The 18,735-nt window shown below is 44.5% G+C and overlaps 1 protein-coding gene across 1 annotated transcript in view; it reads left to right on the top strand.

Moving 5' to 3' along the window:
* The window catches only part of LOC137646054 (mitotic spindle assembly checkpoint protein MAD2A-like), a 166,312-nt gene that overhangs the window by 52,652 nt on the left and 94,925 nt on the right, over positions 1 to 18,735 (top strand). The window contains exon 3 of the mRNA XM_068379208.1: positions 7,526 to 7,655. Coding sequence (XP_068235309.1) covers positions 7,526 to 7,655 — 130 coding nt within the window. The remainder of the gene's footprint in view (positions 1 to 7,525; positions 7,656 to 18,735) is intronic.

Here is an 18,735-nt window from a genome sequence, read left to right as displayed (position 1 = left end):
TTCGGTGGCCGGTGTCGGGGAGAGGGCATCCCTCCACACGATGCTGCTTCCAGCAATAGCAGAGCCCCTAGTGGGATTGCGGGATAAATGGGCCTTTCAGTTTCGCCTGTGAAAGGCTATCCCTCAGCCTTAAGTCTTGCCTCCACGCTCTAGGGACAAACATTTCTCCCCCCGGTGGAACTCTTCCTTCGCATGCGAAGCCTTGTCCTCTCCTGCCCCCAGTCGAAGGTGAGACCTCCTCCTTGGGATGTGGTTCGAGTCCTCGAGTCTCTAAAGAGACCCCCTGACGAACCACTACGTAGATCACCACCTTTCTGGGTAGACAGTGTTCCTGCTAGCCTATCTTCAGCCAAGCGAGTCACATGGTCTCTCATACGACTTCGCCCATTCAGGGGGTTAGGGGGAGGCAACATTCAGGTTCGTCCCTGAGGTTTGTTGCCGAGACTCGGAATCCGGGGGTGCCGGACCCGCTGTTCGACTCCTTCCAGGGTTCGAGTCTCCGTCCTGTAGCAGATGACTCAGACCATCTCCTACCTTGCCGGTAGGGAGTCTGAGCTGGCGTCTTCAGAGAACGACTGCAGTTCGTCTCCAGGCTCAAGCCTTGTTCGTGGATCCTGGTAATGAAGAGAAGGGTCTCCAGGAGTACCATCTCGGCCCGGATTCGCAGGGTGCTACACCCTGCCTTGAATCCTGACCCTTCTCCGTCGCATCGCCCTAGAGCCCATGATGTCGGGCTTAGATACGTCCCTGCCCTTCATGGAGTATCATTCAGTGACGCAGGTCCTTCAAGCGGGGATGTTGAAGCTTCAGACCTTCTTCTCAGCCCCTTACCTGCAAGACATGACCCACAGGAGGCTCGATACGTTTCTATTGGCCCTGTGGTGGCTTCACAACAGCTGGTCTAAACCTCAGGCTCCTTGATGGACAAGTAGCAGAAGGTTGAGGGCATTGTTACCTGGTGTTAGTCTGCATGAATGAAAAGATCTCTCTGGCCCTTATTCTTTTCTTCATCCTCTCCTCCCACGGAGAAAGCAGCATCCTGGGTTCTCTGCACAGCTGACCTCAAAGCACTGCAGGTAGACCATGCTTCCTTGTGTTCCTAGTATTAGGTGTAATACTGTCATGTCCCCATACCCTGACGAGGTGGTGTTGGGAGAGTTCTAGCCTGGATTCCCTTCTGAGAGACTCCAGGGCAACTGCCTGGGACAAGTCACTTTTCACCTTCGCACACACCTTACGTAGGCCGCGGCAGTTTCACAACCGCCCGCGAGGAGTAGGGATTCCCTATTGTCCGAGTACTTGATCGCTCGATTATGGAATCCCCGGGCAAGCCAAAGCCAGTATGGCTGGGACTTACCACCCTTCCTAAGGGTTAATTCACCCCCATGTAAATAGCGTGGTTTGTATTTCTGACAAATTCGTAGATAATTTGTATTTTTCCTAACTATACAAACCTTAGCTATTTACAGTTAAGTGCCCGCTAGCCCTGTCCCCCAAGATAAGTCCTACCTCTAAGTAAAGTGAGCTACACACCTATCCCCCGCTAACTAGCGGTGGGGTAGGAAACCCTCGTTAAAACTTTATTGCTCGTCGTTCAGCTACGCCGAAGTAATTACCCCATGTAAATAGCTAAGGTTTGTATAGTTAGGAAAAATACAAATTATCTACGAATTTGTCATGTTAGATAGCCTCATGTTTAAGTAAGGGTCAGAACATTAGGTGAAAGGGAACATTTATTAACTGATAACGAGACACAGTGTGGGAAAAAAAGAAATATGATTAATAACTTATTAGAAAGATTTAAAAGCTAAGAAAAAAACAGTGGCTGAGAAGGGGAGCACATTGGTGTGAGGAAGTGGAATGAAATGCTGTATTCATAAAAACAAGCAAAAAAATATTTGTTTGTAAAGGAAAAAAAACTGTTAGGAATACATTTTGTCAATTCAACTAATCAATTAAAAGCAAAATTAGCATCCCTTCACACTCCAGCCTCAAGATGAGATAAACAAATTTTGAATAATAAAAAAAAAAACAATTCACATGCTGGACATTCACAAATTTTCCTTAACCAATATCAAATCAACATGTTTTAGTACATGATAATCACAAACGTGTGTATTGGCTAGGTGGTCCAACTATCTTAACAAAAAAACACTACTCCTACACTAAGCTTAAAAGAGAACCCCGCAACACTATGGTTTTATGAAATCTGTAATGACCAGTAATAAACTTGAACACTCACTATCTAATGAACCATCTATAAAGAACCTATAACTGTGAAAAATACTGCACTGCAATAATTTTACCTCAAAGCAACGCTGTCCGCATCAATATTCTGTCCACCACTAAGCTGCAAAGTTACTTAAACATTCTTAACCGTGGAATAGTATGGCCGCACACGACGCTGTACAGGTCAGGTCTCTGTGGGCCCACAACAGCAATGTCCTGGAAATCTCCAATTGCAAACCTGCACCGCAACAAGATTTCCTTGTCACCAAAAACCTTCTGTCAACAACAGCAGAGCCCAAATCTCTCATTCTTGGAAGGGGGCTTGACAAACTCTAGAACCGCTGAGACCAAACTCCAACACAGTCACTCTCCTCCTAACATCTGAATTCACTTCTTGGGCCTACGACCAGATAGGCCACTTCAATAGCTCCCGCGAACCATTAATGTTTATGACACCCTTTAAAATGTTTTTCTAAAATCTAGGTAGGTCACTGGTCACTTTCAGAAAACACTGATGTCAATTACAAGTTTGAGAAGTGACTCATGTAGCAGGGCAGAAATATTTACAATACTTTTTTTTTATCAAGTGTACTAGCCACATAAACAGGTGCAGGATAATGCAGTACCCTTCCAATTATTTTACTTGTGCCACGGCTTGACTCACATTCTAGTGGCCTCTCCAAACCCTACGGGGAGTAGGGCGTGCTGCAAAAAAGAATTTTGTTAGACAAATGTTAGGACCAAAAATATATATAACAGAGAACCCATATGTAATGAAAACAAAAAATAAGTTGTATTTTCCCTAACGATAGTATTAGTTTTTTCACAACATGAGCTACTAAATTCATAAAATAACTACAGCAATCATTAGTAAAATAATACCTTTACAAATAAACCAATTTAAAAATATTTTTTATTTTTCCTAAACAGTCTAGCTTTTTGGTCCATCTCAAAATTCCTCATGACTAACAACAACTCCCTACATCAGCTCTGTATATCTCAAGTGAATATATATTACATTACAACAAAAAATTTCAATAGAAAGGTATGATGATCAACTAAAAGAAATTTAATTCATTATCCGTCCCTTCATCCACTTATTCAATTATACATATTACATTAGGTACATCATTTGAGTTTCATGATAAAAAAAAATGATACGAAAAGACGATAAACCATGAAACACAATTGATAATACAGTACATTACAATTGAAAAATAGATTATCATCCATCCCTTCCAACAATACTTCAATAAAATACAATATACTAAATTACAGTTATTATTACAGGAAACATTATAGTATTATAGGCATACGCAGTCATAAAACTATCCAGGAACAAAGAGAAATGACATTCATTGTAGTCCAAAATCAATTTTAAAGAATACAAAACCTATTGATTTTGGACTATTACAGGATAATAAAAATTTAATGTAATTTTGTCATGATAGAGAAAAATTTTATAACAAATAATAAATCAATCAAACAAACAGTGACTTTATACAGATTTCCTCACACAAGGTGTCCTGTTACACAGCCTTTTAACTTCCCAATGTCTGATTAAAAATACTAATAAAAATAAAAAGAAATTACCATATAAAAACTTGATATAAAAAAATATTCTGTTCTGTGATTAATTCAGTGGGAGATTTATAATTCTTCTGGGTCTCAAATTCTGTCTCGGGACGTGCCGGGATTCAGCAATCTACTGGAGAGCCATATTAATTTCTCGCAACACCAGAGACAGGCTAAGCCTAGGATTCTCCAGATACAAATGCGGTGCCTTTATTCGATCGATAACCTCGCATAACAATTGGTATTTGCGGGTCATTGAAATTCTCTGATGAGAACCAGAAACAGAATCCGTAGACTCAGAAGAGGACAATAAAAATCCCGAAAAATCAGGCGATGACTCAGGGCAAAGTTCTGTTTCAGACGACTTGAATAGCGCTGTCACATTCAGGTTAGATGCACCTGACTGTGCCACTTCAGCCTAGAGTTCCAACCAGTGATTCAATCTGCCATCAGAATGTCGGAAAGGGTTTGAATTTTGAGGTGACTCAGAAATGGAGGACAGTTCCCTCTCTGTAGCATTCGTCTGATCAGTGAGACGAGGCCTCCACTCCGTGACTTGAGGCTGAGCTAAAGGTAGGTCAGGAACAGGACCTTTTGACCAGTGCATAAGTGACTGAATCCACTAGTGGTGAGATTTTCAGGCAACAGTCGGTCGTCACAATCGGATGGCAAAATCCAAGAAAGTCATGATTAGGATAAATGGACACTGCTGAGTCAGAAGCATGGCTTTTTAAACTAGCAGGTCTTGACCATTCTGAACTGGAGCTCTTGGAGCCAACAGAAAGTGGTTCCAACAACAGAATGCTGGAAACTAACCAGAATTCCCAACTCCCTGAAGGATGAATGACCTTCCTCTTGGAAAGAGGAGGCTAAAAATCGGGGTGTTGAAAATTTGGGACCAGGAGAGTGAAGTATAATGAACTTGCATAACTTATTTTATCAACACAGTTATCAACCAACATCTTATAGTGTCAAAATTATCGTAATTTACTCGGTCCTCACGTGACGGAGTCTAAGTAAACAATGAAAACCGTACGCGGGGAAACGGATAGGGAACGCCTCGTGTTAATGGACAACATTTCGACGGCGGTTAGCCACTGGCCAGCCTGTCGGAAAGAAAACGGGTCGTGTGAATCAGCCTTTATATGGTATGCTAACTGCTATTGAGAAAATAGCATTAAAAGAGGAGGGCAATTTTACCATTTACAGGTATAGTGATACGGAAAGTGTCCTTCAAGCTTTAGAAGGTTTCAATTCTTATAGATTTTAGAGTGGCTTTTAGTTATTGGCCTAAAAAGTATAAGTTTGATTTTGCTGGGTTCCGGCACACTTAGGTGTGTCTGGAAATGACGAGGCAGATTCACTGGCAAAGAGTGCTGCAGCCGAGTTGCTACCAAGAAGGTATCCCATTCCCTAATGATTTTTTACCGGTAATTAAGAATTCTATTTATAACAGCAACAGCATTTGGATAGCCTAACCGAAAATAAGGTGAGAGAAATTGCGGTTGTTACAGTATATCCCTTTGGATGTATAATGGGATGCCCTGAAAATGGGAGACTACTATTTGTCGTCTCCGCACGAGTTTTTGCTGGCTGGCCAACACCAACCATATTGTGATGAATGTTTGATACCCTTGACAGTGAGGCATTTGTTGGCTGAATGCCCCACTTATAGCACAGAAAGAAATAGATATCTGTTTGAGGCTCGTGGTGAGGATGGTAGGTTTATCCTTGCCAAGATCCTCGGGCATGTAAACCCTCCATTTTTGCTCTACTAAGGTTAGGGTGTTGCAAAAACCTGAAACAAAAGGATATATCTAGGAGAATTTAAAATAGATGAGGAATATAAAGTCATGTATGGTAAAAGTACGTTACAAAAATCACAAATTTTAAAAATAATTTGTATTTTTCCTAACTATAAATTTCACTTTCACAAATCATCCATCAGCCGCAGCTGTCAAAGGTTACCGCTCAGCTTTGGGTAGGTTTTTTGACTGGTTTATTCAAGAGTATAGACCTCTCTGCTTCCTGGGAGTTGTCTGTGCTCGGGAGGAGCTTCAACCAGCCTTGACCACCTTTGGAATTTAGGCACCAGGAGTGAGACATGACCTTGGTCCTTAGAGCTCTTGTCTATACAGTATTCCATTTGAGCGTATGAGGAGGTTGTCAGACAGGGATCTGACTCTGAAGACTTTCTTTTCTGCTAGCCTTAGTGTTAGCATAGAGAGTGAGCAAGTTGTGTAGTCATCCACGCTCGTGGTTGAAAAAAGAGGCCCTTTAGTTTTCTGCCAGACTTCAAGGCCAAGACTGAATCTGGCCCGCATCGGTTGGTGATGAAGACGAAATGCTTTTGTATCCTGTGATGGCTCATGGCTGCTATCTGAAAATGACCCAACACCTCAGGCCTGAGTGACAGAGACTTTTCGTTAATACTGCCAGGTCCAAAAAAGAAGTGTCAAGGAACACTGTCTTTTTCTGGCTTCGTGAGACCGTCCCTAGAGCTTAATTAAACCTCAGCTGACGAGAGTCAAGGCGCCAGCCATTACCAGGGCTCAAAATATTCTATTATGATTGTTTATTGCATCTTGTAGTTTGTTTATTTCCTTGTTTCCTTTATCACTGGCCTATTTTTCCCTGTTGGAGCCCTTGGGCTTATAGCATCTTGCTTTTCCAACTAGGGTTATAGCTTAGTTTGTAATGATGATAATATAATATTGTCCACACACGCGTGTTCAAGAGAAACCTGTCAGTGGGCCAAGTGTTGAAGGCAGGAATCTGGATGAGGCAGACAACCCTCGTAACCTTTCACTTGCGAGAGTGTACCCACAAGTCCTTGATACCTTTATGTTTGGACCTGTGGTGGCTACTCAGGTTGTTGTGTAACCAGCCCAGCTCCCACATGGGACGAGGATGCATCTCGTCTATGGTAATGTTTTGACATAAGTTGGGTGTGAAAGGTAGTATAGCAGTATTTTCTACTTCCTTCTTCTACTCTTCTCTTGGGGTCAGCAGTCGATGTGTAACAAGCTGGTCAGACTAGATGCTGATAAGATAACACTTTAGAGCACCATTCTTCAGTAACCAAAGAAGTATATCTCCCCATCCTCCATGAGAGCTAGGGAATGGTGAATCTAATATCAACTCATTATTCATATACTTTGTATTTTCTCTAACTGATGTACCCCTGACATGGGTATGGTTTCTCTGTAGCTGATATGGTACAATTCATTGTACATCCTAGGGACTATGAGTTTGTCCTCCTTGCTTTGCTTTTCCACAAATCAAGTCTGGAACACCTCCATGGAAGTTGCAGAACCTTCCATTTTGGGTTCCAAAGGGACTTCCAAAACACAAATTTTAAAAGTAATTTGTATTTTTCCTAGCCATTCAAACATGAGTCCTTTGATATGGCTTCCCTCTTCAAATGACCCCTCTAATTCCATGGGCAAGTATCAAAAGTGAGTGATAGTAGACTGGAAAATGGGTGTAGCTTCGCGCCCCCACCCCCTCCAGTCGGATAACTGCTTGTTATCCAGTTCAGTGACTGATTCATGCTCGCGCCAAAGTAATGTCCCTAATTAAAGGACCCAGTTTGTAAGGATAGGAATATTACGAATCTTAAAATTTTTTGGGAAAGACATAATAAAGTTTGATATTTCAAATGCTAAATGGTTACTTTCATGTTTTCTTGACAGTTTCTGTTAAATTTCCTTGATTGCAGATTGGCTAGAAGCTGGACATGTACAGAGCCTTGTTCTTGTTGTAACAAATGTGGACAACAAGGAAGTTTTGGAGAGATGGAGTTTCAATATTCAGCATGAAGCTGGGTTTGGCCCTCAGTCAGCAAAAGAGTAAGTTCTCAACTCTAGATGTAATGACCTAAAGATTTCTCTTGATTACTTCGACTTTTAAAATAATTGCAATAATGTTTTCTGTATTTATATTATTTCCTTGAATCTTTCGTGAGCATTATGGGTTATTCATTCTTTCAATGTATGAATAGTCTTTAATTAAAATTTAGATTAAATCCTTACAAAAATGTGTGCAAAACTTTGTTCCCTTTATTTAGGGTGAGGCTGAGAAATGCATGTTGGTAAACAGTCGGTTGCCATCTTGATTCCTCATTGTTATTTTGGACAAAGCCGATAATTATTATTATTATTATTACTGGTTAAGCTACAACCCTGGTTGGAAAAGCTAGATGTTATAAGCCCAAGGGCTCCCACAGGGAAAAATAGCAGTGAGGAAAGAAAATAAGGAAATAAATAAATATGAGAAATAATGAATAATTAATATAAATGAAATGTTTTAAAAACATCATCATCAAAACATATTTCATATATAAACTATAAAAAAAGACTTATGTCAGCCTGTTCAACATGAAAATATTTGCTGCAAGTTTGAACTTTGAAGTTCTACCGATTTAACTACCCGTTTAGGAAGATCATTCCACAACTTGGTCTCAGCTGGGATAAAACTTCTAGAATACTGTGTAGTATTGAGACTCATGATGGAAAAGGCAAGACTATTTTAATTAACTGCATACCTAGTACAGTCAAACCTCTAGCTACGAAAGAATCGGCTTACGAAATTTTCACTTCACGAAAGGAGATGCGAAGAATTTTACGACTCGGATCACGAAAAATGTTTTGGACAACGAAAGGCGGTATGGAGCGGGAGCCCTACCGTGCCCGAGACGGATTTTAAAATTCTCGTGCTGCAGCCTGTAAACTCGCTACCATCCTCCTGCGTTCCCATCGTTTATCTCCCTACTTGGATGCTAGTAACTACCATGAGATCCTGCTCTCCTATTGGTTGGCATCTACTGTACTGTATCCCATTATGCATATATGTAACGGTGTTCCTATGTCTTCTCGTTCCGGCAACGGTATCGCACGCATTGACTTAGTGTTTGTGATTTTGCTTTTGTAATAATTTTACAGAATGTACTGTTATGTGTGATACTTACGATACATCATTAGCCATGGGTCCCAAGAAAGTCGCTGAAGTCAAGGGAAAGAAGAGGATGCTGTTTTCTTTGGAGATGAAGATGAAAATAATCAAGAAATACGAGGCTGGCATGCGGTTAAGTGTGCTCTGGAAAATTTTAAGAAGCGGGTAGAAACAAGCTTTTTTGGAAGAATATTTTAGTAAGAGGCCTCTTATAGAAGCAGACCAAGCGCCAGCTAAGAAACGAAAGTGGCAGTGATGAAGAAAATACGTAGTGTAATCAAATGTAGAAAATAAAAAATGTAAAGTAAAAAAGAATAGAAAAAGAAAAAAAAAAAAGATTGTATTTTAAGTTTATCGTAAAGTTAAATGTTAATATTTCCTGCCATTTGTAGATGCGTTTCCTAAAATTAAGCGTTAATGTTTTCTGTCATTTATAAATCTGTTTTATAAAGTTAAGTGTTTACGTTTTCTGCCACTTGTACGTAAACGTTTTCCGCCGTTTTCATCCTCTTCTACTGCCCTACACTTCGCTCTCAGACATTGCCTCACTCCAAAGGTAAGGTTTTACATTTTTGTTACTGTGTTTTTACTGTTTGCTCTAATAACACTTATTTTTCAGATTATCTATGTTTATTTATTATTAAATGCTCTAGAAAATTTTAAGAAGCAGGCAGAAACAAGCTTCTTTGGAAGATTATTTTAATAAGAGGCCTTTGGTAGAAGCAGACCAAGCTGCAGCTAAGAAACGAAAGTGGCAGTGATGAAGAAAATACGTAGTGTAATTAAATGTTGAAAATAATAAATGTAAAGTAAAAAAAAATAAAAATAGAAAAAGAAAAAAAAAAAGAATTTTATTTTAAGTTTATCGTAAAGTTGTGTTAATATTTCCTGCCATTTGTAGATGCGTTTCCTAAAATTAAGTGTTAATGTTTTCTGTCATTTATAAATCTGTATTGTAAAGTTTAGTGTTTACGTTTTCTGCCACTTGTACGTAAACATTTTCTGCCATTTATATCCTCTTCTACCGCCTCACACTTCGCTTTCAGACATCGCCTCACTCCAAAGGTAAGTTTCTACATTTTTGTTACTGTGTTTTTACTGTTTGCTCTAATTAACACTTATTTTTCAGATTATCAATGTTAATTTATTATTAAATGATTAAAATACTTTATTTTTCATATATTTAGTACTGTTTATGGGTGCATATCCTTTTTATAATCATTTAATGTGGTGTTTTTCTAGGGTCTCAGACAAATTAGGCTATTTGCATGTAAAAGGCGACTCGGCACACGAAAAAATCACTTTACGAAAGCCTTTACGGAACCAGTTAATTTTGTGTTGCGAGGCATCACTGTGTTACGAACAGGATGATACTGTTCGGGAAGATCTGAATGTAAAGGATGGTTAGAATTATGAAAAATCTTATGCAACATGCATAACTAACTAATTGAATGATTGTGTCAGAGGTTAATATCTAATCAGGAATAAGAAATTTAATAGACCACAAGTTCCTGTCCAGCAAATTAAGATGAGAATCAGCAGCTGAACACCGGACAGGAGAACAATACTTGAGACAAGGTTGAATGGAAGAATAAAAAAATTCTTCAGAATAGATTAATCACCGAAAATCATGAGACATTCTCAAGCCAATTTTTTTTTTGTGCATTTGAAGAAGAAACAGAGCTAATGTGTTTCTCAAAAGTAAATTTGCTGTTAAGAATCACGCCTAAAATTTTACAAAAGTCATACAGAGTTAAAGGAACATTATCAAATGTTGAGATCCGGATGTTGAGGAGTCAATGTCCTTGTCCTACTTACAATCATACTTTGAGTTTTTGTTAGGATTCAACTTCATGCCCCATAGTTTGCAACATGCACTAATTTTTTGCTAGATTTCTATTAAGGGATTCAGCAACCCCAGATCTACATTAAGAAGATAAAATTGATGCAAAGAGTGTAGCATCATCTGCGTATGCAACAAGCTTGTTTTCTAGACCAAACCACATGTCATGTGAACATAGTATGAAAAGTAATGGGACAAGGCATGATCAGATGTCCTAACTGGAGAATCAACCTCACTTGTTATAATGCCAGGGGGGTCGGTGTATACATGGTCCAAGCAGTTACCAGACTTCTGAGTAGCTTCACTTATGATTTGCTCATAGCCTGATTCAGAGGCAAAGTCTAAAGCTCTTACACCATGGCGATCAGTAGAAGAAACAGAATTTAACGACTCCCTATGGTAAGCATCGAAGAAACCAACAAAGACAAAAGTGGCCTTTCTATCATCTTATATCTTAGCCTTAATGGTAAGACAATCGAAGTAGAATCATCCATGTCTGGATTCGAGTAGATCGAACACAAATAGAAGCTGTTACACCAGCCACAAACTTTTATTATCTGATTCTCATGACATCCACATTCATAGCAAGACTTATGAGGAGCAGGGTACTCAGTCCTAATATACACCACAATTCACTTGGCCTTAGGAAGGGCATCCTGTTCCAAAATTATTGACTTCTTAAAGCCAGTTTGTTCCGACACAGATACAAACCTTTGCTTTTTATAGGGTATTGCTTTTGGCAACGCTGAAAACCAGCCAAGACAATTTTAGTGAGGGATAATTACCCTATCCGCTAGTTAGCAGGAGGGGGTTGGAGTAGACTGGCTACCCCGCTCACTCACACCTGTCGGTTGAGTAACCACTTTTACTTTTGGCTCGGCAGAGTGCGGACGTACTGTCTCTCTCTCCCGTTAAGCAAACTGCCTTGACTTTATTACTATTCCTTTTTCTTTTGTGTGTATCGGTGTGTGTTTGGTTATTGTCCCGCTATGAGGAGATGTCCAGGTATTGAAGGCTGCCGCTGCGGTACCTTCATGTCGTCCGTGGAGACGGACCCACACTTTTTATGCCCAGCTTACCGGTGAAGTCAGTGTTCGCGGGACAACACCTGTTCCGAATGTAGGGAGTGGCCTGCCTCTCAGTGGGAGAGGTTTGTGCGTAAGAAGAAGAAGTCTAAAAGCGAATCTTCGCTTTCGGGGTCTTCCTCGAAATCGTAGAAATCGCGTGCTTCTGCTTCCTCTACGGCCAAATTGCCCGAAGCTAATTCTCGACCAGGCCCTTCCGGGGCACAGTCGAGCAGTAGCGCAGGACTTGTGACTCCAAGTCAACCCTGTGGGATAGGCGAAGGTGACTGCTCCCTCTCTTCCTCCAGGGAATGCCTGTTCCTTTCCAGACCTTGTGTCTTTGTGGCCAGTGCTGGGCGTCGATGATCCCCCTTCGAAGGAAGTTCTCCTCGAACTCCTCTGAAGGGTAGCAGAGAGAAGGCGGTCATCTCCTTCCTCTGCGGATGTCGATCCTCCTCTTGTGGGCGCAGGCGCTGTTGCCTGTCGATCAGGCCGAAAGTCTGGTTCCGACGCCGAGGAGTTGGCTAACCCACCAGGGGTGGTGGCAGGGCTCTCTCCAAGGCAAGCTTCCCCTTCGGGGAACATATCTCTCGTTCATGAGAGAAGATGGCCTCTTTACATCGGCAATATCCTTACGCTTTTGACTCTACTCTAGGGGCGGAAAGAGAACCTTGTTATAAGCGTAGTTCTCCTTTGGGTGAATTCTCCTCCCCCACGGAGGAATTATCTGTAGACCTTGATCAGTCTCCCCCTCGGGCGGAGTCTGTTATACGTTCCTCTCCGGAGGTTCGTAAAGTGGAGGGGTGGGTAACCCCTCTCCACCCCGGACGTTCTCCTCCTCGGGCTGTGAGGAGACGTCTTTTTGAACCTGCTGGTTCTCCTCACGTTGACCCTTCGGGGTCTCGTAACGATCACCCTTTGGGCTGGCGTGATCGTGAGATTTCGGGCTCTCGTCATGTTGATCCTGCGGGTTCTCATGACAGCAGGAGTCCTTCGGGTCTCCGTCGCGCTGAACCTTCGGGCTCTCGTGACTTGAAACCTTCAGTTTTCTGTTACGCTGAACCATCGGGCTCTCGTAACGACGGTAACGTTGAACCTCTGGGTTCTCGTACCGTCAGTCAAGCTGACCCTTCGGGGTCTAGTTACGTTGATCCTTCGGGGTCTGGTAACCTGAGTTACGCTGAACCCTTGGGCTCTCATAACTTTAGTCACGCTAACACTTGGTGTTTCGTGACTGGGAAACTTCGGTTTCTTGTTGCGCTGACTCTTTGGGGTCTCGCAACACAGGCTACGTTGGGCCTATGGTCCCTCGTAGCCTTAGTCACGTTGACCCTCCAGGGTCTCGTGACAAAGAAACTTCGGTTTCTCGTTGCGTTGATCCTTCGGGTTCGTGCAACACAGTTCACTCTGAGCTTTCGGGCTCTCATGACCATTGTCATTCTTTTTATGACAGAGTTTTCACACTCTTGTTGTGTTGATTGTTCGCGCTCACACAACAAAAGCTATCGTGAACCTTCTGGTGACCGTAGCAGTGAGTTCTCTCACCAACCTGAGAGCTCGCGCGCGCACGACTAAGTTGGCGCACACAGCCAAATTGGCGTGCACGACCAACTTATCGAACGTAAACAAAATGGCAAACATGGCGTGCGGGTTCATCCTATGGCTAGCCATATGTGCGAACATTCTGTTGCTCGTCATGCGCTTGAACAACCTTATGCGCACCACGAGCGTGAACAACCTTATGTGCGCCATGAGTGCGAAAAAGGTGCGCACAATCGGGAAGGGCGAGCGCACGAGCACCCTTCCGCCTACCAACATTTCGGCGCACGAGCGCGCGACCATCTTGGTGCTCACAATCAGTCTCTCAAGCTTCTTAGGCTTCAATAGACACAACAGTCGCCTGCACAACTGATCCCAGATCCTATCCCTAAGGGTAGGCCTGTGCCGATCTTGCCTTTAGGGAAGCCTCCCTCAGACACGAGGGTTAGGAAACCTGTCCAGGTTCCTAAACCTAGGGAGCAGTGCCTTCCTAAGAACCTCTCCCTTGGTTCCTTGGGAGCCCGTGACCCCCTGTGGCTTAGTGCCTTATTCAGTGTAATGCGCCAAGCCATGAAAGGAGTTGTTCCCCGCTCCCAGTCCTTAGGTGACACACCTAGGATCCCTTTATTGCCTCCTCTCTTCCCAGGGTCCTCTCCTCCCTCCGATCCTAGGAGGAGTTCGGAATATTCCGCACAGGCGGGTCCTTTTGGCAAGGGGAGACGGTCATCCCCTCGCAAATGACCTCTGGAGGAGATTAGGCATGAACCTCAGGGTAGCCTCCTGAAGTTCAAGACGCCACAGTCCAGACCAAAGGGGAAAAGTAATAGGATTCGTCCTTTGCCCCCCAATGAGGATAGGGTTACTTCCTATGGAGACTCCTTCCGTGCCTAAGGTGGCACGACCTGCGACCGGACAGGACTCACCTCATATGGCAACGCACTTACATTCCATCAGTAAGCCGACGGAGCCCTCTAGGCCCTTGGGGACAGAGGACCTCTGGCCTCGTGGGAGGGAGTTGGGCTTCCTTCCTCACTGCCTCCCAGGCAGCCGGAAGCGAGCACCTCCTCGGCAGTCTCCCTATCCTCAGTCTATCCAGTTGACGACTTCGACCCACTCCGGGCTCCTATGGATGTGAGCTCGGATGTGGAAGGGCAGAGCGATCTTGAGGACGATGCTCTGCCAGCAGCTGTTAGCCCTAAGCTTACGGAGGATGAGAGGAAGGAGTCGGAACATGCCTTCTGGCAGGTCCTATCCTGCATCCGTTCCATCAGTGGACTACCAGATCCATTGGCAGCCCCTCTAGATGGTAAAGAAATGGTCCTTGACCAGTTCTACAGCACTTGGAAACCTCATAGGACCAATGCAGCTTTTCCCTGGTCAAAGGGGTTGAAAAGTGTCAAACAGAAGGCAGTGTCCTAGGCAACTGGGTCCACCTCCTCTCTCCGCTCCAGCTCGTCCTCCAAACTCCTACCTCCTCCGTGTGTGTTTCAGATGAGGTACTACGAGATCCTCAGGGAATCTCTTCCAACGCTGCCTCTCGACCACTCTATAGAGGCACTCTCGAAGGCAAGACCCTTCGAGAAACTTATGGGACTCCCAGTCTTCTTTTTGGCCTCTGAAATCCTGAACCAGGAGAAGGTGGCGAAGTACGCCATGCAGGCTACTTCTTGGCTGGATTTCTGGTTAGGATCCTTAGGACAACTGATGCAGTCTAAGGACCTGTCTCGGCAGTCCTCCAGGAAGTCTTTGGAGACTTTTCTATTGTCTGGCACTCGGGCCATCGAGTTCCTCTCCCATCAGGTAGTGAACCTTTGGGCCAACACTATCCTGAAGAGGAGAGATGCCGTCATAGGCAAGTTCCATAGACATCTCCCTCAGGCCAAAGTAGCGAGACTGAGAAATGCTCCTTTCGAGGGCAATTCTTTGTTCCATCCCGAGGATGTCAAGCGGGTGGCAGAGAGGTGGAGGAAGTTCAGCCAGGACTCCCTCATTCAAAAGGTCTTAACAGCTAGACCTTACTCCTCTCAGCCACAGCGGAAAGCAAAGCAAAACCCACAACCGAAAAGGGCTAGAGACCCAAAACAGCAGGGTAAAAAAGGGTGCGAAGCAGAGACCTATCATAGGAAAAAGTCCTTTTGTGGAGGGAAGGGTAAGAAGGGATCGGCCGAGGCCTGTCCCAATAGGATAGGAAATCCTCCCATTTACCCACCTGTGGGGGGATGCCTGCAAAGCCGCTGGCAGAGGTGGCTTCACCACGGGGCCGAACCCTGGTCGGTCGAGGTTATTTGTTCTGGGTATCGTATCCCGTTCACGCTCTCTCTCCCTCCACTGACTCGAGTGCCGATTCCATCGAACTCCTGTGCGAAGGGATCCGCACGGGAGTTTGCCCTCAGGGCAGAGGTCCAGTCCATGTTGGAGAAGGACGCTCTCCAGGAGGTCCTCGACGGGTCCCCAGGCTTTTGTAGTCGACTCTTTCTTGTGAAAAAGGCGTCTAGAGACTGACAAGAAAAAGGCGTCTGGAGACTGGAGACCAGTCAGCGACCTCTCGGCCCAGAACAGGTTTGTCGAACAGACACCTTTCAGGATGGAGACGTCAGACAAGCAATAAGACCCCAGGACTTCTTGTGCACTCTAGATCTAAAGTTCGCATACTTCCAGATCCCAATTCACCCGTCTTCCAGGAAATATCATGTGTTTCGGTCTTTCCACTGCACCCCAGGTATTCACGAGAGTATTCGTCCTAGTATCATATTGGGCTCACAGAGTCGGCATCCATCTCCTAAGATACTTGGACGACTGGCTGATTCTGGCAGACTCGGAGGCAGCCCTTCTCCGCCACCGAGACGAGCTTCTAAGGTTTTGCCAGGATCTGGGGATCGTGGTAAACCTCGAGAAGTCTCGACTGCTCCCCTCTCAAGAACTGGTATACCTAGGCATGCGCTTAGACACCCTAAGGCACAAAGCGTTTCCATCAGACGAAAGGATCCAGAGACTGAGGGAAATATCACAGGTCTTCCTCAGTCGGGAAGAGCTCCCGATGCAGTCTTGTCTTCGCCTTCTCGGTCACCTCTCTTACCTGACCCGACTGGTCCCCAACAGTCGCCTCAGGATGAGATCCCTCCAGTGGCAACTAAAATCCCAGTGGAACCAACACTTTGATTCCCGGGATCACCTAGTCTGCAAAGGGCTAGAGGAACAGTCGGACCTCAGGTGGTGGCTAGCGGAGCCAAACCTCTGCAAAGAGGTTGATCTTTTCGTCTCTCCCCCGAAATTTATGCTTTTTTCGGATGCATCATAAGAAGGGTGGGGGGCTCACATGCTGCACCATTATATCTCCGGTCAATGGTCCGAATCAGAAAGGTACCAGCACATAAGTTTCTTAAGAGATAAGGACAGCCTTTCTGGCCCTTAAAAAGTTCCACCAGGTCCTGGCTGGGCACTCCGTGGTGTTGATGAGTGACAACACCACAGTAGTAGCTTATCTAAGCAAACAGGGTGGTACCTTTTCGCAGCAGCTGTGACATCTTGCAGTAAAGATACTCAGATGGGCAGAGGACAACTTGGTGACTCTATCAGCTCGCTTCATTCCGGGCAAGCGGAATGTGCTAGCAGACAAGCTGAGCTGAGCGACTCAGATTGTTGGCACCGAGTGCTCTTTGAATCCTCTGATAGCCAACAAAGTCCTGACATTGTGGGGTTCCCCGACTGTGGATCTTTGGCAAGATGCTTTCCAATAACAGTGGATAAACCTGGACGCTTATGCGTTTCCCCTGTTCTGTCTGATGAGAAAAGTCCTCAAACAGGTACAAGCAAGCAACAACTTGCAAATGACCCTCATAGCTCTGCTATGGCATTATGCAGAATGGTTCCCGGACCTTCTGCATCTCCTCACGGAGATCCCGAGGGAACTCCCTCCACAGCACGACCTCCTCAAACAACCACATGCCAACATCTTCCACAAAGCCGTAGCTTCGTTTCGACTTCACGCCTGGAGACTATTCAACACCACCTCACACAGAGGCTTTTCGCAACCGGTTGCGAAAAGAATGGCTGGACACCTCAGGAGATCCATAGAGGCAATCTATCAGGCGAAGTGGTCAGTTTTCTGTGGTTGGTGTCGTGGAAGGGGTATCTCTCCCCTCAATGCCTCTATTCCAACTATAGCGGAGTTTCTTGTATACCTTCGGGAAGAAATGCTTCTCGCGGTCTCGACAGTCAAAGGCTACCGCTCAGCCTTGAGTCTTGCCCTTAGACTGAATGGAGTTAATATTTCCTCCTCGAACTTTCTTTGCTCATACGTAGTTACGAGCTTACTTGTCCCCAGGCAAAGCTAAGACCTCCCTCTTGGAAAGTGGTTTGGGTCCTCAGGTCTCTGAAGGGCTTCCCCTATGAACCACTACGCCAGGCCTCCGATCGCCACCTCACGTGGAAGACGGTGTTCCTGCTCGCTCTGGCTTCGGCCAAGAGTCGGCGAACTTCATGGTCTATCTGCTGATGTCTCCCACTCTAGGAGATGGGGGGAAGTAATCCTCAACTACATCCCTGAGTTTGTAGCTAAGACTCCGAATCCGGGTGTGCCGAACTCCAGGTTTGGCCCATTTCGGGTAGAGTCTTCGTTCTGTAACCGAAGATCCAGACCAACTGTTACTATGTCCAGTAAGGAGTCTGAGGTGTTACTTAAGAAGAACAGCAAAAGCTCGCCCCCGTGTACAAGCACTTTTTTTCAGCACGGGGAAGGTCAAGAGGAGGGTCACAAGGAATACTATTTCCTCCTGGATAAGAAAAGTAATCGAATACGCTCTATATCCAGACCCTCCTCTGTCCAACCAACCCAGAGCTCATGACGTCAGAGGCATTGCAACGTCTATGGCCTTCAAAGAAGAATTTTTCTGCGGCACAGGTATTGCAAGCGGGCGTGTGAAAGCGTCGGACAACCTCCACAGCCCTATACCTACCTGAAAGACGTAACCCACAGAAGTATGGAAACCTTTTCCATTGGTCCTGTGGTGGCCGCACAACAAGTGATCTAATGCCTCTGGCTCCTTGATGGACAAGTAGCAGAGGGTTGAGGGCTGAGGTTACCTGGGTTAGTCTGAGGTGAATAAAAAGAATGTCTGGCTCCCTTTTTTCTTTCACCTTCTCCCCCCCTGGGGAAACAGCTCCGTAAGATCGAAGCATAGCTGACCTCATCCCCTCTGCAGGTAAGATTCATTTCCCTTGTGCATCCTGAGTATGAATAAATAGTTTATGTCACCAATACCTCGTGAGGGAGGGTATTGAATATATCTTAGAACTCATGCTTATCCTTGAGTTTCTACGTAAAGACAAGCCACGAGTCTCTCTCACACGCTTCTGCAGGCCGCTATCATTGAGTTACCTTGTAACTACTTTGATTTTAGCGAGGGTAGGGTTCCTACTAATTAGATCAAAGATCAATTAGAGGGAACCCCTGGTCATGACCAAGGCCAGTTGGTAGAACTTCCTCCCTCCTAAGAGCAAGTCACCCTATAAATAGCGAAGGTTTGTACTGTA

This window comes from Palaemon carinicauda, chromosome 8 (genome assembly GCF_036898095.1).
Source record: "Palaemon carinicauda isolate YSFRI2023 chromosome 8, ASM3689809v2, whole genome shotgun sequence".
In the NCBI taxonomy this organism is placed as follows: domain Eukaryota; kingdom Metazoa; phylum Arthropoda; class Malacostraca; order Decapoda; family Palaemonidae; genus Palaemon; species Palaemon carinicauda.
This window is presented reverse-complemented; position numbering and strand designations above follow the sequence as displayed.